Source organism: Paralichthys olivaceus, chromosome 7 (genome assembly GCF_024713975.1).
Source record: "Paralichthys olivaceus isolate ysfri-2021 chromosome 7, ASM2471397v2, whole genome shotgun sequence".
Lineage (NCBI taxonomy): Eukaryota > Metazoa > Chordata > Actinopteri > Pleuronectiformes > Paralichthyidae > Paralichthys > Paralichthys olivaceus.
In genome coordinates, this window is record NC_091099.1 from 25050211 (window position 1) to 25077986 (window position 27776).

Sequence of the window (27776 nt, forward strand, 5' to 3'; positions counted from 1 at the left end):
TACTTCGTCTAAAAGTGTTGCTTAATTGTGTCACAAGACAAAAAGAAATAAGAAAACAGTCACTGTTCTCTGAGTTTATTTGACATCCTGGAGTATTTACAGTGCTGAGGCTAAGGACAGCTATACAAAATACTTTTGAAAAAAATATTCCAAACCTAATAACTTTGTAAATCTTTTTATGATCCACTCTTCACTTGAATGATAAATACAACAGCTTCTTTACATGACCAGCACTAAACCTTCAAACCAGCTTCACTACCACAACCACATTTCCTTTAAAAACCTGCCTGCACACACGCTCTGCAGTGTGTTCATTAAATGTCTTGTGCCATCTTTTAGCACTTGAGGTACTGCTCTCATGCCACATTGTAGTGCTATCTGTAGTTTTTTGCACAAGTGTAAACGAGAGGGCTTCCTGCAAACTTAAAGAATCTTTTTCCCATTTTTAGTCCATTTATGGCAAAAAAAAAACATTTAATAATATAATAATTATTTCATGCAAGACATGTTGCTTTGTGTTTTAGGACTGTGATTTTTTTCCCCAGGGCGCTCACGGTTTCCATGAATTTACAGAAGATATAAAAAAGAATTATCACATCATTGAAACATGCCTGAGCTGTTGGTCCGTGTTCATTTTTCCATTATTGTTGTAATGTAATGATTATATGACACTGTGATTTATTACTCAACTCAAGCAAGTTTCACGAGTCTCAAAAACATTACAATTATTGAAATTTATAGCTGCCTGATTTTTGTCTACCAATAAATGTAGATAAATGTAAAAACTGAAACTGTTCAGCTGAAGTCTACACACCACATGAAGCTAAAAACTAAAGACACTGTTAAAGTCCTTTAATGCATTTCAAGACATCACATGGAGCGATGTGGATCCAAAACCTCTCTCTGCCAGACTCCATTTGACAACGTTTGCTGACTTGAGGTCAGGCTGGCAGCGCGGTCTGAGCTGAGAGGGACATTCTTCATCTTATCTCAGTGTGTTGTGCAGCACTCATTTCACCAGGCAACGCATTTTGGACGTCTAAGGTTACATATAATTTACCCACAATCCAAAAGTAAACAAATGTAATGATGGCTGGTGGATGACGTTGAGGTTTAACAATATCATTTCAGAAGCAGTAGAAGTCTGAGAGTCTGGTAGATCTGGACCTTGTGACAAGATGAGCTTTAATGTCACCTGTCTGATAAGGTTTTTTATGCCATAACAATCCAAATTTTCCAGTTATACATTCACAGCTGTATAATGACAGTTTGATGACAGACACCCCCACTCGCTCGCTGTCCCCCGCAGGGCTTGACGAATCAGTCACCCCGCCTGAGGGAGGACCGTCCTCTTGGGTTTCACAACAGCCTCCAAGTGGGGAAAGACCACCACATCTCTGGCATACGCCACTCTCCGAGACACAAATCCCCATCAGCTCGAGTACAGTCAAAACACACCCTCCAGACATGTGTAAGTGAAAGATAGAAGAAAAATAAATAGAGAGACATGCTGGAGAGATATGCATTTCCTGCCAGGGAGCCACTCTGCAGCTCAGACTATTTGTTTTGACATTAATTAAGTTATCATTTCTAGGCAGCCGACCAGCGAGGAACCTCTGAGCCTGAGGTTCACCACCTCCGGTGGGGCAGTGTTTGTGAACGGACGCCTTAATTCAAATACACAGAGAAGGTCGTTATAATCAACGGTTGAAAATAAAGAAAACAGACTTCTAATTCTAACACCAATGTTTGTGTTTGGCTCATAAAAGCAGTAATTTCATGCCGGCTGTTGGTAAGCAGGAGCTAAACATATCCACAGAATGGAGAAATTGCACAGATTTCTGCCTTTTATTAAAGTTTACTCTTAAGGAAGAAGAGAAGAAGTAGAAAAGGCACATCTCTTCCCATGGTTACAAACTATATTTACCGCCAAGAAAGAATATCAGTGTGGAAACAACAGTTCAGCATGTTCAGAAACAGGAATCCACAGGTACTCCACGTCCTGGTTCTTATTTCCTGCCATCATTTGCATATGGAGCGTGTCATTTGCTGAAGGTTTGTGACTTCGCTCGGCGTGTTTTGGTGCTGGTTGGCTGCAGTCACATTCAGGCCCTGATACTTGAGCAGAATCACCGTTAGAAAAGTGCCTGAGGATATTTGGGTTGTTCTGGGTCCTATTGGTCTTAATTAATTTCCAGGAGAGGGAGCCCACGTTTTCAGCTGAGTTTAAAAAGAACAGCTGCAGTGGGGATTCAGCACAGGTGATAAAATAACATTATACATGTAAAACTAAATACATTTATCTTCATGGAGGAAAGAAAGGACCATTGGATGCTCCTAATAAAGTCCTACTAAAGATTTATTTGATAACTTGAGACATCAAATGTGTACAGCACTGCCCTGAGCAATTCTGATGCACGTATATTTTGATTTTGAAAATGCTATATGTACATTGGAGCTGTACTGGAGTTAAAGTTGTATCTATGTTAAATGGTGCTGTGTCAGGGCAGGAAAAAAAAAGAGATGTCGTTGTCTTGGAGTTGGTGTTTTACTTGTACACTTTGTCCCTTTTCTTCCCTCCTCCCCAGCCGCCGCTCAGCTGGACCGGATTGTCTCGGAAGGAGATGCGCTCCTTTCTTGATGGAGCAGACTTGACGCGGTGCGGAGATAGAACCTCTTTTCCTGGACACAAATATCAGAGTGGGACACATCAATACTTCACATGTACACTGAGCAGAGTGAAATCAATCAATCAGACTCCAAATAGCAATCCACGATATTCTTTAGTTGAAGGCACTGCCTTAAGCTTCTTGCACTTCCCTTTAAATATTTAATACAGGTCAAATCAAATAAAATAAGTTTCTATAGTAACTTGGTCAGAATGGTAGTGTATCTTTTTTTGTACACAAGGAGGAGCTCATAGAATTCATGAAATTCTTCCTTTCTCCTGGGAAAATGAGTCTGCTTCAAGTCAAAAATTCCAAGAACAGAATTATAAAGGGCGCTGTCGATACTACTTACGTACATTTGACCTCAAGAAAAACAGTGTGAATTTAAAGTTGCTTAGTCAAATCTAAACGTTAAAAAACAGCCGGACTGAGATTTCAACGAAATGACTTTTCATTCTGTCATATCATTCCTTTAATACAAAACCTTCTTCCTACAGGACACAACTGGAGCTTCAGTGAGTAGATAAAGTGTGTGCTTGTGGTCTCTGGCTCAGCGGACAGTAAAGACTTAAGCGTGAGCAGGTTTTGTGTTTGTGTGCGCCGGCTCCCCGGGGCACTGGTGCGATGTATCACAGCTCCTTCCATTTCACCTGGGGATCAGTACAAAGCTTTTCAAACACACAGAACAAAGGCGGTGCTTCTACCGGGCATGATGCATTCCACGTGTAGAGCCCAGGCCAGCAGTCTCCACGGCCAAGCCACACAGGGAGCCAAACAGTGGGGAGAGCTCTGGGGGAGGCAGGGGGGCCCGGGACGCTTTGCAGGTACTGACCCGGCTCTAAATATCTGCACAGCTGGCACACTGTATAGAATATCCCTCCACTCATGAGTCAGACCTAATCACAGCTCTCTATTTTTTGATTTTACTCACGTTCCATGGTGTGACGCTCTCTCGTAGTTTGCGTAATATAGTTTCAAGATAACCCACCACAGTCCTCCATGTTTATTTTCAGAAATTTCACTCCAGCTGTGGAGGCTGAATTTAGTTTATTAAAGACTTTCGTCCAATTATCTGTTCTAAATCAGAAACAGAACCCCAAGCCCCCGATGCACATGTTGCTAATTTTAATGCGAGCTCTGCAGCCATGTTATTAAACGTACAGAGATAAAGAAATGGCCACACGTTTGAATCAACCGCTGTGACCAAACAAATTGTTTTCGATCATTTTACTCCTATTATCATTGAGCGGCGCGCAGAATTGAGGGAGCAGATATGCAACTTAAGTGGTTTCCTCTGCACACATAATGAAAATATTTTGTGAGCCTGGAAACGCATTTTATGGCACCATCCCAGCAAGTGGTGAGTATCGCATTGCAACAGGTTATAGAGTATTTATGGAGTCTTTACTGCTATGGCAAACGAAGTGAACCCTCCAACTTTAAACCTTCACTTTGATGTGCGTGTGTCCCTTCCCAGTCAAAGAATAGACAACTTTACGATAAACAAGTTTTTTTTGGAGTTACACTCTTTTACTGACTCATACAGGCTGAGCATTAAAGATGCCACACTCCTGTTTTCCTGATTCAACCCAAGTTAATTAAATTAAGTCCCTGTGAGTTGAACTGGTGCACTACACAGACCATTAGATGTCCTTTCCATGTTTATGAAATATCTAATTGGCTTTTTGAAAAATGCTCTGGCCTTACACACACATTCATATTTCAATTTGCCCGGTGCGATTGGTGTTTTCATCGGTGCAGACAAAGAGGCTCTCTCTGTCCATCGCTGAGCTCCTGAGGAGAACAACAGTCTGTCTGCGTAGCACGGCGACGTTCGCAACCGCTTCTACCTCGTGGATAGCATTTTAGAAATTATCATCGGAATCCAATTTGGCTTCGTTAACAGGGACAGGGCTCCCCCTTCACTCGGATTCCTGGGCTTGTTTAATGTGATCATCTGCTGTCAGCCCGTCAGTAACATCTTTGTCACTCAAACTCCTGAGCACTGCTTCTCCCGACAGAAGGGCCAGTCATTCTTCACTGAAAGGACAGATTTTTTTTTTTCCTGCCCGTTTCCTGTAAGAAGAGAAATTCACGGCACTCTGTCCCCGGCCCGACCTTGTGGCACCCCCGCCTTCCTCCCTCCCGTTCCACAGCAGCCGACCAGTGGACTCAGTCTAGGCTGAATAAGCAGCCGTCTTTATCCCTGGCTCTGTGCACTCAGGTCTGTGTGACCTGAGACTTGCCTGTGCAAGTGTGCAAACACTGAAACATCTGTACACACATGTACTAAATGTAAATGCACTGCATACACATCTGTGCTTCTCTTAAGTTGTGGCAGTTTTAAGCACAAAACTGCTCAGAAAGTTTGACATTGGTGCGTCTACACCGCTTTATGTAGCAAAATTGTGCATTTACTTTACCAACAACTGGCTGATAGCAAAAAAGACACATATTATATATATATAATTATGTATGAACTAGGTACAGTTAGAGTTGGCTGAGAAAGAAATCCTTTTTTATGTTACTCCTTATAGTACAAAAGATTTCTACATTTCAAAACATTTGTATTTGTCCATCTCTAAGTACACAGTATGCACTGGATACTATATATGCATTTATGTTCAAAAACAATTCCTAATTTCTTGAAAAATCTATAAAACCTGACCTAAACCCCTTTAAATAACATAATATGTCTCTATTACCCTTTCTATTTGTACGAGAACGTTCGAGTGACAGAAGTAATTTACTTTGAAGGCATGATTGTCCTGACTTTCAGAACATTGTAGGAAAATGCATGTGTTCTTTGGATTCTGTTCAATGTTTGGTGTAAAATTGCCGGTAACACATTGATCTCTGGTAAAAAAAAAAATGGCTGTGAAATTCACAAGACTTACTTGCATGACCCAAAGAGTTGCTGCAAAGATAATTTCTCTCTTTGCAGGGTTGGGCAACTAAACTGCTGCTGGCCCACAATCCACTGGCGTGATGTAGACGTTCAGCCTTTGCTGGGTCAGCCTGCGCACACATCACGCAGAGACACAGAAACACACACACACACATAAAAGAGGCCCAAAATGACACGTCTCACGCAAGCAGTCCAGTATTTTGAAAAACATTCAACAAGCAGCAGCTCTGCAGTCTGAACATATCTAAGAAACAGGGGGAAGGGGGCGTCTCCTCTAGCCAGTGATCATAACTCAAAGTGCTGTATAACGGCACAGGGAGACCTGCGGTTTCTGACTTCAAAGACCTTACGAGCATCAGTATCGTTCTCGGGTTCAGACAAACTGCTCCACAGTGACACTGGGATTTCTGCGAGTGAAATAAAGAAATTGCAGCCAGTTGATCCAATTGAAAGTGTCACTGTGGAGCTAAACTGCCGACTCTCTCCCCTCCTCCCCACATTTCCTCCTTTAAATCGAAGCTGATGAGACAGGCTCCAGGAGAGGGAACCTACAACGCGTTTGATGACTGTGACTGGCAAAAGTAAATACTGCATACCTTCACATGCATGCAACTGCCCCCCCCCCCCCCCTCACACACACACAGAGAAATTATTCAAATGAAGATTCAAAGTACAAGGGTAAACGGGAGGGGACTGTACTCACCACCAGCTGCACTCTGCCTCCATTCAGAACAACGGAGCTGATCTCTGGTAGGAAATGTTCACTGAGAATAAGACAGAAAATGTGTTCAGGGATATTAATGCTTGGTGCATTTAGAAATAAATTCCTCCATCTTAAAGTCTAGGCAATCAAATATCATACAACTAGAGTGGACCTCAGGAGAGTGCATATCTCTGCCAAGGCCCCCTTATGAAACCACATTTAAATTCACTGGATCCAGATTTTTATTTGGATCTGCACCAATTACCCTCACTCATAAATATTCCCAAACTATGCCTGATTTTTTTCATCAAGATCCATGAATTTATAATGTTGGGAGAGATTAAATAAAGTATAAAATCCTTGGCAGAGGTTAAAAAACAGTGATTCCATGAATGATAATGTTAATGAGCATTTTAGGACAGTGGGCAGCAGACGCCTCCATGCTCAGTGCCTCAGAGAAGATCTGTTAGTCTGTGATTCAGTACACAGTGATTAAACTCCAGTGTCATTATCTATTTTAATATTTTGATAATTTGTCCCTGGATATATAAAAAACTAAAAATCTGTAGAAGACAGATAATGTGTTTTTACTAAAAGGCAATTTATTGCTTAATAAATTGAGACAAATTAGATACATTTTAAAAAAAGCAAAATAAAACCCACCCAGCTCTTAAAAAATACCCCACTTGGTTGTTTGACCTTCACTGTGAAGAATCATGTAAGTTTAAGACTTCAGTGTTTTGCATGTTTCACTTGGTTTTTTGACATCACAACTTGTCTGGTTGCCAATCATGGCAATGACTTAACTTACACAAGTGTGATGAATGCGTGTCAAGATCTGCCCTTTTCATGAAGTAGGAAATATCTCGTGTTTAGTAGTAAAACTGAAAAATATACACTTTATGCATCGTCATGACTTCTAGATTATTAAATGTGGGAGAAGGGGGATTATTAAAGAGGTATCTGAACTTTATTGTGGAGAAATCCAATAAAACTCTGTTGTTACTTAAACTTTGGAGTTTAACAGTGATGGAAGCTCATTAAAAGACCAATTACAGGAAAAAAAAAATCATACTACCCCCACTGGTATCAAGCCATGCAAACGTTTCAATATATTTTAGATTTCTTGTTGCTGTATTAGATTATATCGGATAATCCATTGAACTCAAAATGACAGACATTTCAGAACCTGGTCAGATTAAACCAAAGCTAAGCACATGGTTCGATCCAAAAAGAAGAAAACACAATTTGGTCATGTTACCCTTTAAAGAAATGTATGTAGTCCACATGCCCCCTCACTGTATGCCCCACATTGAGCGGCTCACCTCTCTGAGTCCCTGTCAGACTGGGTGTGCAGCCACTGCTGAGCTCGTTCCTGCTTCACTTGCTCCGTCTGCTCCGCCTGCTGAAGGTCCAGCTCAGCTCTGCACACTGCACTCGACAGAAAACATCAAATACATTGTTTTGGCGGTTAAGTAACATTCTTGTTGACAATTGTGGCAAAGAATGAACATAAAGGCTGGGGTGAAGGTGGTACCTTTCTAAATGGCAGGGTGCTTAATCAATACCGCAGTGAAGGACTTGTGTTAACAGATGCTCACCGAAGTACGAGCTCAACAAATAAACAGCTCGTGGGCCTGATCTTCAGTAACACTTGATATGTTTCATTGTAATGACAGTCGGTCAGGGCTCCCAGCACTGGAACACAGAAGTGGTCAAACCTCCTAGTATGTTTTGGGATAAGGCGGTGTACTTGTTTGGAGGACTGTATAATACTGGATCATTTAGAGTTGCTGAAAGATGAAATGAGTTCTGTTTTCTTTGGGGGCGGGGGGGGGGTCTTGTGGTTCTGTGTAAAAATGGAACCCAAGCAACAATCCAACAGTTTGTTAAAGACAGGAATCAGAAAGGGATCTAGCTGATTGACGAGTTATGCCGGAATCCCATAATAAAGTCATATTTCAAAGTAAACATTTATGTTGCTGAGACAGTAATGCTGCTGTGGTGGGTGCCAACTGATAATGAGTTTTGACAGCTCAATGCTGGAACTAATGATGCATTTACTTAGGCCATTGAGCTGTAAAAAAGAAGAGGAAAGCTATACAGTTCTAATGGGTTAATTGAGGAGCGCCACTAAAAATGTCAAGTGATAGATGCGTCCCCCTCGGGGCAGCAAAGGCCAGGAAATGGCTACTTGCATTCCCGAAGCTGAAAATACACAGAGAGACGAGGGACAGGTGATTCACAAAAAAAAAAAAACACTCCGAGAATTATGTTTTTGAATAGGAGCTTATGCTTATATGAAAATTTGTTATAAAGGCTGAAAGTAATTTGAAATCTCTGGCATAGTATCACAAAATGACACTCTGTGTGTACACAAATATACAAGATCAATGAAAATAATGAAAAAAGTTTGCATTTATGTTGCAATTCAATGACATAAAGAGACTCTCTTCTTGTTTTCCCCTCTGAACCTTCCACTGAAAACCCCTCCTGACCCCCTCCAACCTCCTGAATCCCCCTCTAGTTCTCTTCCAGGACATCAGAAGGGGCCTGTAGGAGTCACGCCTGTTAAGAGGGGCTCTTAAGCACATTAAGCGATCTCATCTCCACTGAGGTGGAGACCAAATATCAGAGAGCTGGAGAGGAGGAGGGTGGAGGCTTCGGCCCGCAGCAAACCAGAGGTGATACACAGAGCTGGGACTTTAGAGCCTCCTCCCCTCCAATGTCTCTGCAGAAACAAACGACACAGTCACGACCAGGACCACTGATCTCTATTAAGAAATGAAAAAGTGCCCTGAGTGAGCTGTAGTGAGCGAGCATCCTCAACAAACAACTGGTTTCTAAGATGTCAGAGTGGGATGGGGGAGACCAATCAGCGGCTATCTGACGATGACTTAGCCTCTATATTTTACGGCCTCTGGTGTAGACATCCAGGCCAAGACTGTGTTTGCTGTTAGCCGTACACTGTCCACAGTCCAAGTCAAATGTTTCTTTAGACTAAACACAACCAGCAATACTTTATGTGAGTGTTTTAGGTCCAGATAACATTTTGGCTTATCTCACAGCTATCTGCATATGAATGCAGATAGATAAGTTAGATAAATAAGTCATAAGCCAATGCATTTCGCTCAATGTGTTCCTTTTGTGCTCCTCAGTTTGAAAGCCTGCTCAGATATGATTGGTTTGAGTAGAAACTTGTCTATAGGGATTAGGGTAAAACAATAAGTAAACAGTCAATAGGTTGTAAAAAAGCGAAAGTTTAACAAGATTATTTAAACCCCTTCATTTGTATGTGAATCAGAACGTGAGTGCACCAGTAATGGTGATAATTTTGCTGCAGTAGAGCCAAATACAAATCAGCAACTATGAGTCTTTCACAGACATATTGGTAAAAGCATTTATGTTGGCCCGAAAAGAAAAGATGTACATTTATGTAAATACTTATATTCAAGTTTTATATTTGGTTGCATTTCTTTTTTTTTTTTACTAATTACCGTAAAGTTTATAGTTGTAAAATATAAAATATCAGGCCTCAATTACATTTGTTTCTTTATATATGTGCACACAATTTCACAAAATCTTACATAATCTCTGTTCTCTCAATAAAAAGGAAGCTGCCTACTGTGTGACCACCCCACACCTGGCTGGTCACTGTAGAAGGGTCCTGGAATCCTCCTCATACACTGTTAGATGGCTATTAAACAGCCAGATAATAAACAGATAATATAGTTTATTGAATAAAGAGGCCTTTACCATTCATTTTATTTTTTTACCAAATATTTTAAGCTTCTAATTTGTTAAAGCTACCAAAATAAAACACTATTACACGGTATTTTACCAACCTTTTCATTAACTATGGAAAATCCTTTCTAATGTATCTGTGAAATAAAACAGTTGATGTGTCATGTTAATTGTTCAAATTAACACAATTTCTAATATAGACTTACTTGTACTCATCCTGCTCTAGATACTGCAAAAACTTTACTTTAGATTTACTAAGAAAAACAATCCATGTCTCAACCCCTTACATTCTTTGTTTTTGGTTTGAAAGCCATTCTGATGGAAAACATGGCACAAAATCCTGTCTTCATGGACCTTGCAAAGTAGAAGAAGAATCAGAGCGTGTCTGAAACTTGACTAACTCAGTGTTTTTAGTTGGACGTCTGTCTCTGTGAGTGACTCAGACTGCTGCACCTCAGCACAACATTGGCTCAGCGAGTTTCTTCTTTGAGTGTGCCAGTGCACCTCAAACATATACGATGAGAAGAGAGCTCCAGCCTGAGATAAAAGTAAGCGCTGAGATTACGGGGGTGAAATTGAACGCATATGAATGGTGGTAAATAGTCTGACACTAAGTTATTTTGGATGATGGATGATAAACAAGATGATTGTGTTTCAGTTGAGCTTTGTAGAGGAATTGAAGTGTGAAATCGAGTTAAGTGCTCGGGAGGTAGAGGTTCCAGGCTGAAATAAAAATATATACTCTCGTGTCCCTCTGACATGAGGACGGATGTTTGGTGGAGCTTGATCTCAGTTTGGATGGAAGAGGAAGGTTGGAGTAGTGTGTGTGTGTGTGTGTGTGTGTGTGTGTGTGTGTGTGTGTGTGTGTGTGTGTGTGTGTGGGTGGGTGTGTGTTTGGCCTTGTTTTGCGGTGGAGACTGACAGCTTTGAGGGGACCGTATAAGTTTGAATGCTGATTGAGGCTTAGACTTGGTTTGAGGGTTGATGTTAGGCAAAGACTTGGGTTTAGATTAGTTAGAGTTAAAGCTAGGCATTTCGTTTTCAAGGTTAGATTAAGAGGCAAGGAAATGCTTTACATCAATGACAGTTCCCAATGAATGTAGTAAGACAAGGATGTGTGCATGTGTGTGTGTGTCCGGGGGGGTGAGTGGAAGGAGCTGGTAGAAAGTAAGAGGAGAAACAAGGAGGAGTGCTTTGAATCATACAACATCTTCAGCATCTGCTCTACCCAGACACTTGACAATACAAATCATCTAGAAAAAGGGAAGTGCATTTCTCTTTTTTTTTTCTTTTTTGCCTTTAAAAGAAAATGTCTTGAGGCTCTGCTCCACTCTCTCCCTCTCTCCCTCTGTCTCTCTCTCTGTCTCTCTCTCTGGGTATGTAAACCGATACCCATTTCAAGTGGGTTACTCATGTCCAGCACATCCACACAAAGAGCCCGGATAAAATAAACACGCCGCATCGGATATCTTGGAAAGAATCTGTCATGGGTTTGAGGCTAATCACCTCCAGAAGGGGCTTGACTCAAAGCCTGAAATGCTAGCCCCTGTCGGGGAGCGCTGGTTGGGCCGGGTTGGGCTGGCTAGGCCCCGGGCACTGGGGATGGATCCGGAGGAGGGGGTGCTTTCCACAGGTCAGGACCAGGGAAGCGAGAGGGGAGGCTGGCCTGGGCCCATTTACACAGGACCAGGATCACCGCACGGAGAGCCAGTTTCCGACACACCACTGCCACTGTTGACACCGCCTCTAGGTTACTCTGTTAAAAGGCGGCAAGAGTCTTCTCGCCTAGAGCCAAGCTAGTTAACCTTGCACATTTTACTGCATCAGATCAGAAAAGCAGCTGAGGACAAGGAGTATTAAGAAGAGAGAGGGGTAACAGTCTGACCCCTGTTACATTATCAATTCATGTAGCGGCTTCGCTTCATTCCTTGACAATATCAGTCCTGTTTGATGAATTATCAAGACAACGGTGGAGGGGATGGATAAGGATACTGAAAAGAAACAGAGCTGAGAATATTGTTGTAACTCAATAGGTGACTTGGATGTAGCAGATCCTGAACCGCCAGCTGGCTGAGAGCTTATCGATGCTGTGTTGGGCTCAGACATGATTTCAGTGTCACGAAACACAGTGTTGGAGAGTTGATAATACACCTGCAGGTCCAAATAAACACTTTATAACATTATGATTCTGCCATAGTCTTACTCAAATTAGCAGAAAAAAATCAACTGCAATCAACCAAATTATTGGTCTATGGTGTAACTTTGGAAATTTACTTACAGCTAAAAACAATAGAGGTCTTCAGTATCTTTAAAAACATGGAGTATTTGCCTGATCTTAAGCTGCACAGTGAAGTATCAGCTTTGAGAGAAACAAGGGGACAACTTTGAAACTATGACCTAAGCACTTGACCCAAATGAGAAAAAGTGGACTGAAAAACATCCCTGAGTTGGAGGTACAGTTTGTTTTGTCAAACTGTCAAATGAAATGACAAATAAACATACTCTATTTATCCAAAGCCAATCAAGGAGTATTTCATGCTAATGGCAGCGTGAGCTTTGTCCCAGCAAATGTTGGCAAACACTGTTGTTGCAGCGTCCCTCTGACGGCTGGATGATTGAGCGTCATGCTTGCTGGATGTGAGGCCTCAACTCCAGTGGGTGCGGGTGGGGTGCAGAGGAAAGATGGCGACAGGCCCTCCTGATAAAAAACAACTTCCCCCGTCTTCCCTGCTGCATTGCCTAAAGCTCTTCCCTCCCTTTTTAACTGACTGGATGTCACAACTCCAAAACGTTCCTGCACTTCAGGGCAGGACAGGAGACAACAGCAGAAAGAGATGGAGAGACTCTTTTGAAGGATGTGAGTCCATAACAATAGAAAGTAAGTCTTCAGAAAAACAAAAAGCATTTCATCTGTGATCAATTAAAATCAGTTGGTTGCTGGTTGTACCCAAAGTACCCTGTATGTCTGTCTGTCATTGCCACTGTTCATTATATCAGCTTCACACTTCAAGTGTGTTCTTAAGGAGGAAATGCAAAATCAAATTGTTGAGATTTGGACATATGATACGTTTTTAAATTAATACAATTTAATCAGTGTTTAATCAGCCTTTAGTCAGTGGACCAGGTTGAATATGTCTTCTATGTCCTCTGATAAACTACAACAGCAACTGGGTCAAACTATGGGATTATTACTTATGTTGAAAAGTTGTGTACTTGGGTCTGATGATTGTGTTGATTGCTTGAACAGACCTCTGAATTATGCAACATGTAATGTATAAAACCATGAACAGCAATAAAGCAAGTTCATTTTCATTTCATGAAAAACTATAAAATCTTCATTGCAGATAAACCAGGTAGGATCAATGCAAAGTTGTTAAACTTCACTGTGCACCATAGACTCTGAACACAATATTCAGCACACAAACAATAAAAAAGTGACATTGTAGAACTGCTTGAGGAGAACTCACTAAAGACAAGGAACAATTCTAAAGTAATTCCACAGCATTAACACAGGCCAAGAGAACAGCCCATTCCAAACAGACAGATTAAGAACAGTTGCTGCACTAGTTTAATGAAAATAATAATAATGTATTTCCCAAGCCTGATCGTATGACCACATGTATTTCTTGCCTTGTCAGATCATTGAGGCAAAATGCTGCTGTCTGCACAGATCTCCCCTTCTGTGGTGAATATAGTATTATTATGACCGATGAAGACATTCCCAAAACTTCAAAATGAACTGAAATGATCCTTTACTCATAATCCTCAACTATAATCTCAAGTGAACAACTATCATTTGTAATTGCTCACAAAATTGGATTTTGTGAGCAATTACAAATGATAGTCACTCTGATATACTTCTAAGTCCTGCTGGGCCCTCACATTCTTCTGCTTAGGTAACAAGTGTGTTGTGTGTTTTGATAAGTTCAACATGTCAAAATTAGTAGTCAGGAAATTATCTGTTACCAATTGCAGCTTGCATGTTGCATGATTTGTGAAATGGGCCTCTAATCTCTACAGATTGTTCAATAAAAGCGGTATTTACCGGTGTTGCTAAACGGTTACCAAATGTGTAGCATGTCCTGAATCCTACCTTTCATATGATTTCTGTTGTGTGGGGCAGGCCTGTTTCGTGCCTCCACTGGAGCCTGCTGGTATTTGCAGTTTCTGAACAATGCAAGGCAGACGGAGGGATCTAGGAGAGAGAGAAAAGGAGGGTCAAAGAAGGACAAGGCAGGCCTAAAACCAGAAGCAGAAAACCAGGACCTAACATTCGGAAAATATTAGAACAGCGCTCTGGTTCCACTGAGGCAGACGCCATTAAGAGTTACAGCTGACATAGACCTGTGTGTCGGTGGAGCAAGATGACAAGAGCCTTGCTATTGGAATCATGCATTTGCAATTCTGATCAAAGCGCAGCCTCTGTCTACACGACCATGGCATGATAACCATGGCAGGACTACTGTTTCTTGGAGCAGAGCAGAGGTGAGGTCACCTTTCAATGCAGCGGCACTCAACCACTACAATGAGTGAAAGTCATCATGGAATGAATTGTCAAGAGGTTTCTTGGCAATCGTTATTTCCTTTGCCGGCTCTCAAGTAAGACCCAATAAGAGGCGACAGGCCCTGGCTTCTGCTGTCTGTTATGGCTCATTAACATACATGGGGTGGAAAGGTTCACTGCTGTTGAAGCACAGTTGAAGGAAAAAAGATGATATGGACAAGAAGCAAAAATTAGGTTGGATTTTTTGTTTCCTTTTAGAAAAAGGGATTTATGTCATAACAGCAGTACATTCCACATTGTGTGTGATATTTGGTGATTAAAGGTTAGGGTTGAGGAGACAGACAGAAAAGAGCGTGTGATCTGCCTTCATATAATTCAAATGTCTTCATTTGCCCTAACCTGTTTTTCTAACAAAAAAACTAAACCAGAAATATTACACAAACAACAGAGAGAAATGTTCTACACACACTCACCTTTATGTTTAATCTGCTGTTGCTTCTTCGACCTCATCTTCTGAGCTCTCTTGAGCATCAGAAGAGCTGTGTTGCTGTCGTGGAACCCCCTGGCAGACAAAAAGAACAGACATGTCACACAGCTAATCCCATTCAGTGGAATAACAATACACACACACGCACACACACTCTATCTAATCATTAGGTCACCATGTAGATGATTTACCATTCTTGCAGAATCTTTTCTGATCTTGCAGAGAGACCACTGAGCGCTGCGGTCGAAGCAGGAGATTTGCTTCTGAAAACAAAAACATAATTGTCTTTAAAAGATGAAGTTTGCTCATTTTCAAATATCACCATGCATACTTTATTTATTCATCATGTATGTGAAAACAGTGGTAATACTATCAGTATGCTGTTGATAAACAAGCACAGAAAGCTTTTAATGTGACCTTTTTTTCTCCTCGGTTTTTGGATATTGACTGTTTGTTTTCCACATGTAATACATGTACTTGTATGTCACCTGCACTGTGGTACTAGAGCAAATCGCAGAAGTACATTGGAAAATTAGAGTAAACAATCTTGACTGAAATGTTCTAAGTAATTTGCTTTAGGTTCCATGCATCATATGGAAGTCAGGTATATGAAAGTGTGAACATGAGGAATCCAGTGAACACCTCCAGTTTGTCCGGGAGCTTCATGTGATTTTGGGTGCAGACTCAGAGTCACATAGGAAAATTATTGGAAAATCAATAAAGGTGTACCAATAAACACTTTTCACACTCATCACTTGAAGATGAATTCTTTATCTGCTTTAAATAGAGTCAAAATTGTATAAAAGCTGCTTCAAATAGAGATCAAGTGGCTCATGACTAACACTTTTAGTTCTCACTAGTCAATGACAGTGAATAATCAGGCCGTGGGTTGACTTACCTGATAGAACTCTCTGGTGAAACTTTCATCCCTGTAGACTCCACCTGTTCTCCTGCCTCCCAGGCCTGCTTTGGCCTCCATGAAGGTGATGGTGGGCGTGTGCGCTGCGAGAGTTCAGGAAAGGGCCCAGGAAGCTGAAACACACACCAATCACTGTCAGCAACTATTCACAGTTCTTGCCACTTCTTTTGAGGACATTTTCAAAATGCATCACCTCTGCCAAGGAGGTGATGTTTTCATGTGTGGCGTTTGTTAGTTGATAGGGTTACACAACAACTCCTGAATGAATTACCACACCAAGGATGCTGTATGGGTCAGCGAGGAACCCATTACATTATAATGAGCATCTAGGGCTGGATCCCGAATTTTTCTTCACTTTCTTTGATTCATGGATCTTGATGAAAAAAAATCTGACATGTTTAGGAGATTGATATTAATGAGTGTGAGAGATTTGGTGCAGATCCAAATAAAAATCTGGATGTCGTGAATTTACATGTGGTTTCAGTGGAGACTGTTGGGCCTTGGCGGAGGTATGTGCTCTATTGAGAACCATTCTCGTTTGTTTCTTTTACTTATTTGAAAGGGAGAGTAGACAGTTGAAACATAAATGTCACCAGTTGATGAACCATACCATTTTATAGCTTCAACTAATTTACATCTATAGTCCCTCAATCATAGTCTTGCTTTTTAGACAAAAGTGTGTACAGCAGCCAACCTTCATATTAGTTTCAAAAAGTGTATTAATCATATTAAAGTTGTTCTATATTAAGAAGAAAATTTGACCATCGGAAACTTGTGTAAATGTGAATCCTTATCTGAGGTGTGTAAAGCTGCCATGCTGCCGCTCTAAAAGGAAAACAATGCTTTTATCTGCAACATGAGGGAAAATGAAATCCAATGTTTACAATAATGTTCAGTCCTATTTAAACAAAAGTGCATGTTTTCATTTGGGGTATTTGGCTGACAATTCTAACCAAGGCAAGTTTACACACTCACGGAACGCTCACATGTAAGTCAAACTAACTAACTTGATTATTCTTTAGGTCCCATTTTCTCTTTCTCCAAGGGCTAAATTGTTCATCCCCTTCTTTGATGTGTACCTCACTGTCAACACAGTGAAACTAGCCATGACAGCAGCTGCAGCACATCAGCGGGCCTAAACCAGCTACCATGATGTACAGCGCTGAGCCTGCTCCAAAGAAAAGATCCAACAAGAGGTAAAGCGAGGAGGAAAAAAAGCATTACAGCCCGTCGTGTGAAAAATGACATCTGCTGGTGCTGAGCAACCTTCAGCCCTGCAGGAAATTATCTTGTTTTTCAAGAGAATAAATTTAAAGAACAATCAGGAAGAGTGAGACAAATTCTGGAAGGTTAGTTAGATGAGAAAGGGGAGGGGGTATCACACAGGGGCTGGTAAATCCCAAAATTCACAGCAATACCATGCTTTGAAAATATTAGAGACAGTTAGTTCACCTTCAGAGAAAGTGGCTGCTTTGAACCATAATGATGTCTGGAAGATGATTCTTCAGTAAGTGGCAATGTCCAGTGCTTCTCTAGCGCCGCCTTTGTGAAAACATAAGGATTTGTTTTTACATATTAGTAGTAGTATTATATACAGTATATTTCTAGCCAGCAACAATTAAACAAAAAAAGAGTGCCTTCAGAATCAAACATGTAATATTATATATAATATATAACATGCTGTTCTTTATATAAGGTGTAAAATATATAATAGAGAAAGAAGTTCTGTGTCAAGAACAAGTCGTTGGTTGTGTATTTTGTATTTTGTGTGTATAGGTATTATGATGTTTTTTTGTGCAGGTTTATATCATTCAATATCTAATGCCTCTTTGTCTATGCATGTATCTTTTTACAAATGTTCATATGTGCTGGTTTGTGTATGTATTGAGAGGGCGAGTATATATTTAAGAATCTTTGCATCAGCCTCTCTGCAGGTCTGTGTGTCTGTTGGGGCAAGGGTTGGGGGATTACTGAACCTCGAAAGTGAATAGCACATGAACTTGTGTGCATACCTCATCAAAGACAAATCCATCCACGTCTACCTCCTCAAAGGCTTCGTCCTCTCCGCTGTCGGGGCATGTGACAGCAGCTAGAGCAGTTGCAAGCCTCCTCCTCAGAGCGTAGCCCCTCCAGAACGCCTGGAGGTACCCAAAGAAAGAAAAAGCAGAAATGTCTCCATGAATCACGGAGCAAACGTAAATATTGTGTGTTATCCCATTAGGGAGATAAAACATGTTAACCCCTCTTTTAATTGCCGAGCGTTCTGCTGTCTGAACTCTGCGTGACTCCGGGCTGTTCCGAGACAAATGGAGTTTCAGTGTGCCTCTAAATCCTCCAATTCCCAACGGGCTGGGGGGGGGGGGGCACACTTCACTTCAAGCTGCACCGAGCAGGAATCCTAGAACTCTTACTACCACACTTCTTTGGAATCTGATTAATCACAACCCCAACATGCATACACACTTCTCTACTACACCAGCGACCTCCCCTTCTAACTTAGAGAGCCCTGAAGGACTCATCAAACACTTTTTTGTGTTGAGAGGGGATTTGTGCTAAGTGTTGAGTAGCATGTTTTTTAGAACAGCAGCTCACGCCTGTGCAGAGGATTAGCCGAATAAACGTCCATAGCACGTATGAGGCCTGAAGATAGATGTTTGAGGGTGAAAGTGGAAATTTTCAGATATCCACAGCGTGAAAGTGACTTTAACCTTCTGCCACAAAAGTGTCGCTGGAGCTGGTGAGGTTTTAATTTACACATTGGCAGCTTATAGTCTATTGTCCATTCTGAAAAGCAGTTTGATTTGCAAATATTGAGAAATATAATGCATATACAATGAACATATTGACCTGACGAATGGAATTTAATGAATTATTCTCCCAGTTAAAGCTACAGGTGTGTGGAGAGTAAAAACTGCAACTGACAACGTTTCAAAATTTCTGCCACATCAACTACTTCAACTATTCACTGGATCAGACGACAAAAACATCCATATATTTGACAGAATTCCAACAGCTTTACCTGGATGATAGTTGCTGCATAATCTTGGCCAACAGCGCTTCTGTCAACATCAGACGGTCCTGACTCTGGCGTTCCTCCTTCTCCTCCTCTTTCACCTCCCTTCTCAGCTGTGGGGGGGCTGCTGATGTTCCCACGTTTCTGTCTGTACTTCCTCCACCGCTGCTGAATCACGACTGCTGCTGTGCTGCTCCATAAAGGACACATACACACACACACACATGCACACACAAAGTGAGGGATATATATGATGTCATAGCACCTCTCAAAACATAAATTTATCCCTGAGCAGACATCTGGAGCGCAGGAGGGTTTAAGCCTGTCCAGAGCCACCCTTCATATCAAAGATCTATTGTCCTCCCAAAGATAGCGCAGTGTTAATGATGAAGCTGCGTGTGAAAATGAATAGAATGTTCAACATCTTCTGCTATAAATCAAATAGAGGAGGCTTCAATGATGACGAATGCTCCACAGCAGAAACTAATAAAATGCTCAGCTGCTATGAAAATTATTATATTTTTTTAAAAAGAGGGTGTTTGCTTTCAATCAGTCTACAGTTATGTATCCTGGAAAAATGTGGACACTGTCAATACAAACAAGAACTCATTGATTAGGTTCCAAAAGCATATCGGATCGGATGGATGTACACCACCTCTCCTTTTAAAGTTCACAATGAGGCTGCTGCCATTCACAGAAGACAATTGGTGAATTACTTTTTGGGGTCCAGGTCTTGATGGTTGGACACAGGAGCCATGTTAAGATGGGAGGAAGTGGTTGTTTCCATTGTTGCCAAGGAGTGAAGGTCTAATGTCCAGTTGATGTTGTTCCTGTTTAGAATGACTGGTGGGGGTTTTTCAGTGGACCCAATTTCTGAGTGCTCAGCAAGCTTTTTAGGACCAGCACTGTCCATGTCCAGTGTTTGGCCTGCAGACACAATGGTGTCACCGTATTCATGAGCAAACCTCTGGTCCACAGCAAGTTTTAGAGTCTCAGTGAAGTGTCGACAGGAGCTTTTTACAGCATCCAGGGGAGTTGGGGCATTACTGTGAACACACAAAAACACATTTCAGGCAGGAGTGTTCATTCTGTTTAGGATATCTGCATCCGCTGTAGCAGAATTAGAGGTACTAATGACCCACGAAAGAAAGGCGAATTATAACCTATCTCAGCTCCAGTCTATATCAATCACAGTCATGCTTACTCATCAGACTTACTGTTGGAGTGGCTCATGTTGACTGGACAGAGCCTCTTTTGGTATGAGATTCCTGACTATGCAGTCAAAGAACATATTAATAATAACAAGTCCTCAACAAAATGCTAATCCCAATGTAAAAGTGTAGCCGCATATATATATACATTAGATATTAATGCAAGTTTTCCAATCCAAAAGCTTTTATTTGTTTGTGTGTTGTGGGCAGCTCTGGCTCAGGAGATAGAGCAGGTCATCCACTGACCATGAGGTGGCTTGATCGCCATCTCCTGTAGTCTGTGTGCTGAAGTGTCCTTGAGCAAGAGGCTGAACATAAATGCACTGCATTAATGTGTGTGTGAGTGGCAAAACTGTATTGTGTTTTGAGTAAAATGTCCACTTTTTAAGGAAATCAAAGCTATAATAAAGAAACAGCACACATGACAACACGAGTATATTTGTTTGAAAGAGTCTAATCAAGATGTATTTTAAAAATGAAAAGATAAATTTTTCAAATCAACTGAATGGAAGCTGTTGACTCTCTCTATATATAGTATAAAGCTTAATTCAGCAGGCTCATTTCTTGAGTAATTCTCAATCAACACAGAAAAAAATGGAATATCAGATTGTTTGATCTCATTCATGACTGGTTCATATGAAGTGAAGTAAGTGCACTAAGTGTGTGTGTGTGTGTGTGTGTGTGTGTGTGTGTCTGCAGCCTCCCTTCACTCTGTGTCTGCCCTAATACCATATAATGTCTCTTTCATTGAGGGGATAAACTGACTACAAAGCCACCTCAATGGAAACTTAATGAATCTATTAGCAATGCTTGGATCTGCTCCCCCCGTCCTCACCCAATCCTCAACCCTGAGGGGCCAGAGACGCTTCAATACTCAGCCAGTCTGGAAGGCCAGTAGCCTTAGGTAGTCCAGCTTCTTCTGTACAAAGACCTAGCTCTTCGTACTCAGTGGGATAAGAGAGAGACAGGAGTTAGGGGGTCCAAAAGGATTTTGACACCTCCTCCCTGTACCTGCTGGTTCACTCCAGGGTCACCACAAGCATGTATATCAGTGGTACAAGAGATCAGGGGAACATTCTATATTGTTAAACCTGGAGTATAACAGGCTTGCCTCTACTACTTGTGTAGTTTGCAAAATCTGTGTTTTTCAGTTGCATTTCAGGAGAATTTAAGGACTAAGACAAGCTCATCTGGAAACAATTTCCATAGGGACTCTTTCAATGTACATATGAGCATTAGTCTTAGATAAAATAGATAAAATAGGAGCATTGACGCAGTCAAGTATCCACAGGAAGGGGATTTTAATTATTTTGGGATAATTTGTAGTCCCCAGATTATGTGCAATGTTAATGTCCATCGGCCATGTGTGTAGATGTAGAGTACCCTCTATTTAGCAAAGTAGAGTAAGAGAAAGAAGGTAGAGGTGGTGCATGGTTGAGTTTATTCTTCCATCTACCAAACGATGGTAACATGTTATATCTGTTATGTATTCTCTTGCAGTGTCTTGCATGAATACTGACTTTAAAGCCAATTACTCTAGAAACCATTATAAGTACATTCTGTTTAACTACATTAACTCTCTGCTTGTTTCTAAAAGAATTTTAGACTGTTCTGTAGTAAAGTGATGTATCCAAGGAGATCACAGAAAAAAAATCAAGAAAGCAAAAAGACAATTCTCTGTTATATATGATCCCTCGAGGACATGCACATCGTTTGTTTTATTCATGTGCTGTGGTTGAGGGAAAAGAGATTTGAATTGCTCAGTTAAATACCTTAAACATTAATGAAATGTCCAAAATAGAGGCACTTTGTGAAGAAAATTGAATTCAGACACTAAGTTAAAACTTGTAAAGACAAGTTGTGAAACCATACCCCTATACCTTACAGTCACTAGTGGACTGGCGTGTGGCACTCCTCTCACCTCCACTAAACCTCAGTCTGACACGAGGTCAGGCCAGGGGTTAAATGGCTGTGTTGGTCCTTGGAAAGCCCAGAAAGGCTCATTGTCCAGAGGCCAGAGGGGTAGAGGGCACACAGTGAGGGGTGAAGCAAAGGGAGCGCCAAGCTAACCCCCCAAGCCATAGGAGTCCTTGGTGTGACCCGTACGGATAGCCGCCGCTATGTTTCATCTTTTGTGTTGTGTAATTTGGAAGGGTCATGAAGATAAGCAGAAAGTTGACCACTGTCTTAAGTGTTGGTGGTCCGTCTTGCACAAGACAATCAATGTGTGTGGAGCCCAGTGACATTGAAGGACTTGTGACTATAGATGAACGTTGTCTTTAGACTCACCGCGCCCTGCGCATCAGACATAACAAGAGGATGGCTAACATTCCTGACTGCTTCATGTGCGTCTAACAGACGAGGGTATCAGCATGTAATATAACCTCATATAAATACAATTATTTCTGTTGAGAAAAACTAAGTAGAGTATTAATTAGCAGCCCTAATAATCCTGAGGTGTGAGGGGTTTACAAATTAATCTTAAAGGTTCAGTGTGTGGAAGTTTGTGATATCTAGTGTTGAAATTGCAGCTGAACACCCCTCACCTCACCCTCCTCTCTCAAACATGAAAAAGAACCTGTGGTAGCTTCAGTTGTCATAAAAACTCAAAAGGTGTTTAGTTTGTTCAGTCTGGACTAATGTAAAAAACATGGTGGCCTCTGTAGAGAGGACCCCCTCCATGTAAATATAATGTATTTAAATATAAAGAGCCTTTTCTGGGGTAAAGAAAACTACAATTCATACAATTTAGATGAAACAAACTAATGAAAACATCATGAGGATTATTCTACATTCAATTTCTACCAATAGATCCCTTTCACCTAAATCTTACACAATGGATCTTTAATGCCACCAAGATGCCATGTGTGTGGTCTGATGTTCTGAAGATTATAAGAATAATCTGTCAAATCTGTCAGTATGTCTGTGGTCTTTTACATTTTAAAATAGGTCATCAGTAATTTTTGGGCCTCGCACACACACACACACACACTCCAACCACTTTTACTGACCACTGTTCACACTACACTCCCTGACAGCACATCGACACAAGCAGTCAGTGATTTGTCTCTTACCTGAGCTCCCTGCTGTGCTGCAGCTGTAAATCACGAATCTGCTTAAGCTGAGCCTGACAAAATGTTAGGAAGCTGCCTGAGGCCAAGCTGAGCTGTTGAACAGCAGGGGCTGACAGAAAGGGGTCTGTCTCCTCACCATCAATGGCTCTCAGGCCAGCCACGGCTCTCTGCAGAGTGCATCTGAAAAAGAGAGAACATTTCATTTTGACCAATATGTATTCAAGTGAAAAATAAAACCATATTATCAACATATTGGCTGCAGCACTGACCACATTCATTTGAAAATAACTATAACTGTAAAGTAGCTATACTTCATTATTGAGCAAGTTTTAGAGTCTCTATTACTGCTCTATACTTTTCTAAATAATATTAGAACATTTTGAACAAGCTCTCCCCCCCTGAAAGGAATACAAACAAGCTGATGAGTCTAACAGTTTGTTTACTCCCCAAAAAAAAGAGGCCTTGAGAGTGACAGGCTGAAATGTCAGATGCAGCGGAGACATTAAAGTGAGAGCGAGAGAGGCTCAGGAATAAGAAGATTTCACCCTCAGGCTTGTGTCACAGAGTAACAGCATGATTTGACTTTTTGGTCAATATAGACAACCATCTGAAGAGGCTTCAGACTTGTGGTGAAAAGTCTTCTTATTCTGTTTTATATTGAAGATGCACATTTTTCACTACCACAACTATTCAAATCACCATCTTGTTGCATGATGATTGTCTTATTGAAACCCCGTCTTTGTAGGTGTAAAGCTCAGTGGCTAGAAAGCTGCTCCAATACAGGAGGGTTAGAGCAGCCATTCTCCATTTATACTGACAGGTAGTGTGTTTGAGAAAACAGTTGTGGGTCCCACTGAGGCCACTCATCGTACAAGCTGTTCTGTATGCTGACAGCATTGTACATTTTGTCCTCTGGACTAACCAGGCTAATGTGCTTACAGTGATCTGGTGAATTTGTTGAACTTGTTCACTGTTAAAAATGATGCACTCTGTGATCTGGCATTATAATATTAAGCCGTTTGAGACAATTTACTTCATTGTTAACTTTATACTGTTGTATCTAAAAGTGTTGATAGCCCCCCCCCCCAACCAAATATGGAATATGTTAGGTAGTATTAGCCTTCAAACTGGAGGAAAGCCCTGAACGGCTTATGAGTCTGGGGGAGAGGTAACTGCCGCCTGAGGCTAAGGATGTACGAGCAGAAGAATCTCAACTATCTGCCAGAGAACCAGACTCCGAGCATCCACCAGCGGAGACCAAATGTGGTTTGTGTTCAGTGGGAAAATGTGGAGCTGGGAACTCCACAGGACACTAGGGATCGGCAACAATAAAATCCACAAACGAATCCAAGCTTTCAGGCGATGAAGTCAATTAAAAAAAAATGATGATCAACTGGGAATCTCTAAACTGATTCCAAAGCTTATGCATGCTCTTAAGTCCTGCTGCTATGCCAGCGAACTAGAAGACAACATGTGTTGAGGGCGAGCTTTTCATTTCACTCAGAATGTGTTTTTGTGAAAACTATTTCATATTGTATCACTTTGCATATATATCTACATGTTTTACCAATGTATGGCTATAATGTATTTTTAAGAGTAAATCTCTTTGGGTTGTCTGAAACAAAAAGCTTCATTTTCAAATAATTATCAACTGTCCCCTTCACTTAATACACTTCATGTACTGTAGCCATTGATAGTAAACTAACTGAAATTTATTCTGATTCATTTATGAGTTGCGATCCCTTTCTCCAGATCCTTAAAAGCAGTTCATGCTCTACAGAAATAGCATGCAGAGCTTTCCCAACCCTAGCGCCACCCTGAGTCAAAGACATCACCACAGAGGACGGGATGTGTGTATTGTCAGGGGGATACAGTTTTCATGTGGCCCACTTGGCCTCTCTGACACAGATCGGGATTAGATTCCAACCCTTCAGGCATGATGTCTGTAGCTTTCTGTCCTCAAATGAAATGAAGCTCCAAACCCAAATGGGACCTTTAGATAGTTACATGAGCTCATTGAGGTGCAGATTGTAATTTAATTCAGGGCTGGACGCCACTTAGACACACATGGATGAATGCAGAGTCGACCTATGTACAAAATAATTAGATGTCATGGGTTGTTGATTGTTACAGGGAATTATTCTTATCAGACAAATCAAGGGGTGGAGTGGTGGTTTTATAAAGACAACTCTTACAAGACTCAATCATTTTCATGATTTTTGTGAAGCATTTTTCCCTGTTCCGGCATCATAATTGTGTATTTATCAAGACTCTGTATTTATTAAAAACATAAAACTAATAATAAAGCTAGATCTACGTTAACTGTAGTCGGACAACCTGAATTTTTTCTAAATTGATTAAATGTCATCCTCCTTCACTCCGTTCTGGGGGAAAACTGTTCTTGGCTCACATTCCTTCATCCCCCGCTTCTATACCGTATGAGCACAAGTCCGTATTTCATTTAGTGAAGACTTCCTCAAAAACACGGGCTCTTAAAGTGACCCTGATTAATCAGGCCCAGTGTTTTCTTCGGGATCAGGAGCAGCCTACAGGGAGTGGAATTCTTTGCTTTGCCGTTTGGTGCTCTAATTTAGCCGGTGTTATCACTGGCTCGGGATGAAAGGGCCGGGGCATGAGTGTGGAAATACAGAGGGTTAATTCCAGCGCTGGCACTGGAGGTTAAGAAAAGTTCAATCAAATATTAAGGTAATGTTTCAGTTGACGCTTAAGATGGAAAAAGTAACCACAAGTAACTAGTGTTCTGAGGTATGTTTTTAAAGAGCATAAACTACTAAAACACAGGTATTTGCAAATAAAAAAAACATGAATTTTATGTTGAAACTGTCAGTATCACTTAACCACATGGTCAGTAGTACATAAAGCATTAATGGTTTACATGTGCCATTGAAATTCAACTCTTCTACGTTATGAAGTTGCTGATTTTCTCCCAAAAAATGTTTGATGAATTTAACTAATACACCAAATCTTATCAGAAAACTACCCATAAATAATTCTCCAAACCTGCAACATTTAGGGCTTTTCAGTGAGACAAGAAAGTATAGTTTTTCATATTTTGTACGTTTGTCTGATATTATATGGGTGTGAGCAGCTTTGCGGAGACAAATAACTTTGCAAAGTGAGATCATTGCACATGACAGGATGATTAAAGAATATGAGTGATCACTGCATATTTTTCTTGTAACTCACTGCAATTGTCTTTACACAGGAAAAACATTTAGGTGCAGTAAGTGAGTGAGCAAATCGACACTGAAAAGATAATTGATTTTTCTGTTGTATCAATATTTTGGGAATTACAAGCACTTAGCATGACGTACATACACACAGATGTCGGTGGCACATTGCAGTAATCTAATAGCAGGCGCGGATCACAGCACTAATCCTGGGAAGTGGAGGGGAAGGCCTGTGTTCTGCTGGAATGTTTAGACTATCTGAGCCAATAGACCGTATTTTTGATAAGAGAAATACTAGATTTTCACTGGTATGTTCCTTTTGAACATCCATCACAGCGAGTAATATTTCAGAGCAAAAGAAAGCTTCAACTTTTTTCCAGAGAATTTCCAGAAAGACCCTCGGAAATTTCTTATTATGCTATCTTGATAAGAAGCTTTGATGCAGATATGCACATACTCAAGTCAGATGTGAACAGCCGTCCAGAATATTACTGCGTGCACTAAAATCAGCTTAATACAACAGTTCTGCCTCATGTGCCTTAAAAGCAGAAGCATACAGACTAGTTAAGAAAATATTTTGTTGCAGGAAAACAGTAGCCCTTGAAATATGCTCTAACTCCTGCATCCAGAGAGCTCCTTACCTCCAACCAATCTCTTGCTGAAGAGGATTCCCGCTGAGGTGGACCTCTTGCAGGAAGAGACATCCTTTCACACCTTCACACACATTCTGCAGTTCTGAGAGAGACGTAGAAAAACAACTTTGCTATGCAGTGTCTAATTTTCAGTCTATTTCTCACTGTCACCATTGTCTCAGCTGGTTATACAGACGGAGACGTGTAATAGAGACCTATGCATCTTCTCTCCAAAGAGTCATATACTGTAGTTTGACAGCCAGCACTGAGTCAATATGAAGGCAGTAGCATAATATAAAATGGTGGAACCACAGGGGTTTATGCCTTAATGTCTGGTACATCTAAATTTACAGTGGCACTTTATCTTTAGTTATTTTATTAGATGAAATCCATCTTTGGCTGAGTGGCTGTAAAGAACAGAAAAATGAAGAAGGTCTGTGAACTACAGAAAAAATCCACTGCACTGAAAACAATTGGATCTTACAATATGCCTTTGTCAGATGATAAGAGAAGTAATAATAATAATAATAATCTTAATTTATAGAGCAATTTTCAAAACCAAAAAAAGACAAAGTGCTTCATACAAGGCAAATTAATATATATATACATATATATATATATATATATATATGTATATATATATAAATATATATATATATATATCATCGCCTAAAGTAGAATCAGAAAAAAAAAAAATGAAACAACATAGGTTTTGGTTTGT

The 27776-nt window shown here is 40.8% G+C and overlaps 1 protein-coding gene across 3 annotated transcripts in view; it reads right to left on the minus strand.

The window, feature by feature from the left end:
- Positions 1-1834: 1834 nt before the first annotated feature.
- Positions 1835-27776, minus strand: part of lrriq1 (leucine-rich repeats and IQ motif containing 1) — a 43640-nt gene continuing 17698 nt past the window's right edge. For all 3 annotated transcript variants that reach the window (XM_069528991.1, XM_069528990.1, XM_069528989.1), the window contains 14 exons: positions 27065-27158; positions 23233-23412; positions 19664-19993; positions 18954-19137; positions 17947-18072; positions 17387-17476; positions 15914-16047; positions 15207-15278; positions 15002-15090; positions 14118-14219; positions 7606-7711; positions 6281-6341; positions 5567-5687; positions 1835-2682 (listed from right to left, as the gene is read on the minus strand). In XM_069528991.1, coding sequence (XP_069385092.1) covers positions 2549-2682; positions 5567-5687; positions 6281-6341; positions 7606-7711; positions 14118-14219; positions 15002-15090; positions 15207-15278; positions 15914-16047; positions 17387-17476; positions 17947-18072; positions 18954-19137; positions 19664-19993; positions 23233-23412; positions 27065-27158 — 1823 coding nt within the window. In that variant the 3' untranslated portion in view covers positions 1835-2548. The remainder of the gene's footprint in view (positions 2683-5566; positions 5688-6280; positions 6342-7605; positions 7712-14117; positions 14220-15001; positions 15091-15206; positions 15279-15913; positions 16048-17386; positions 17477-17946; positions 18073-18953; positions 19138-19663; positions 19994-23232; positions 23413-27064; positions 27159-27776) is intronic.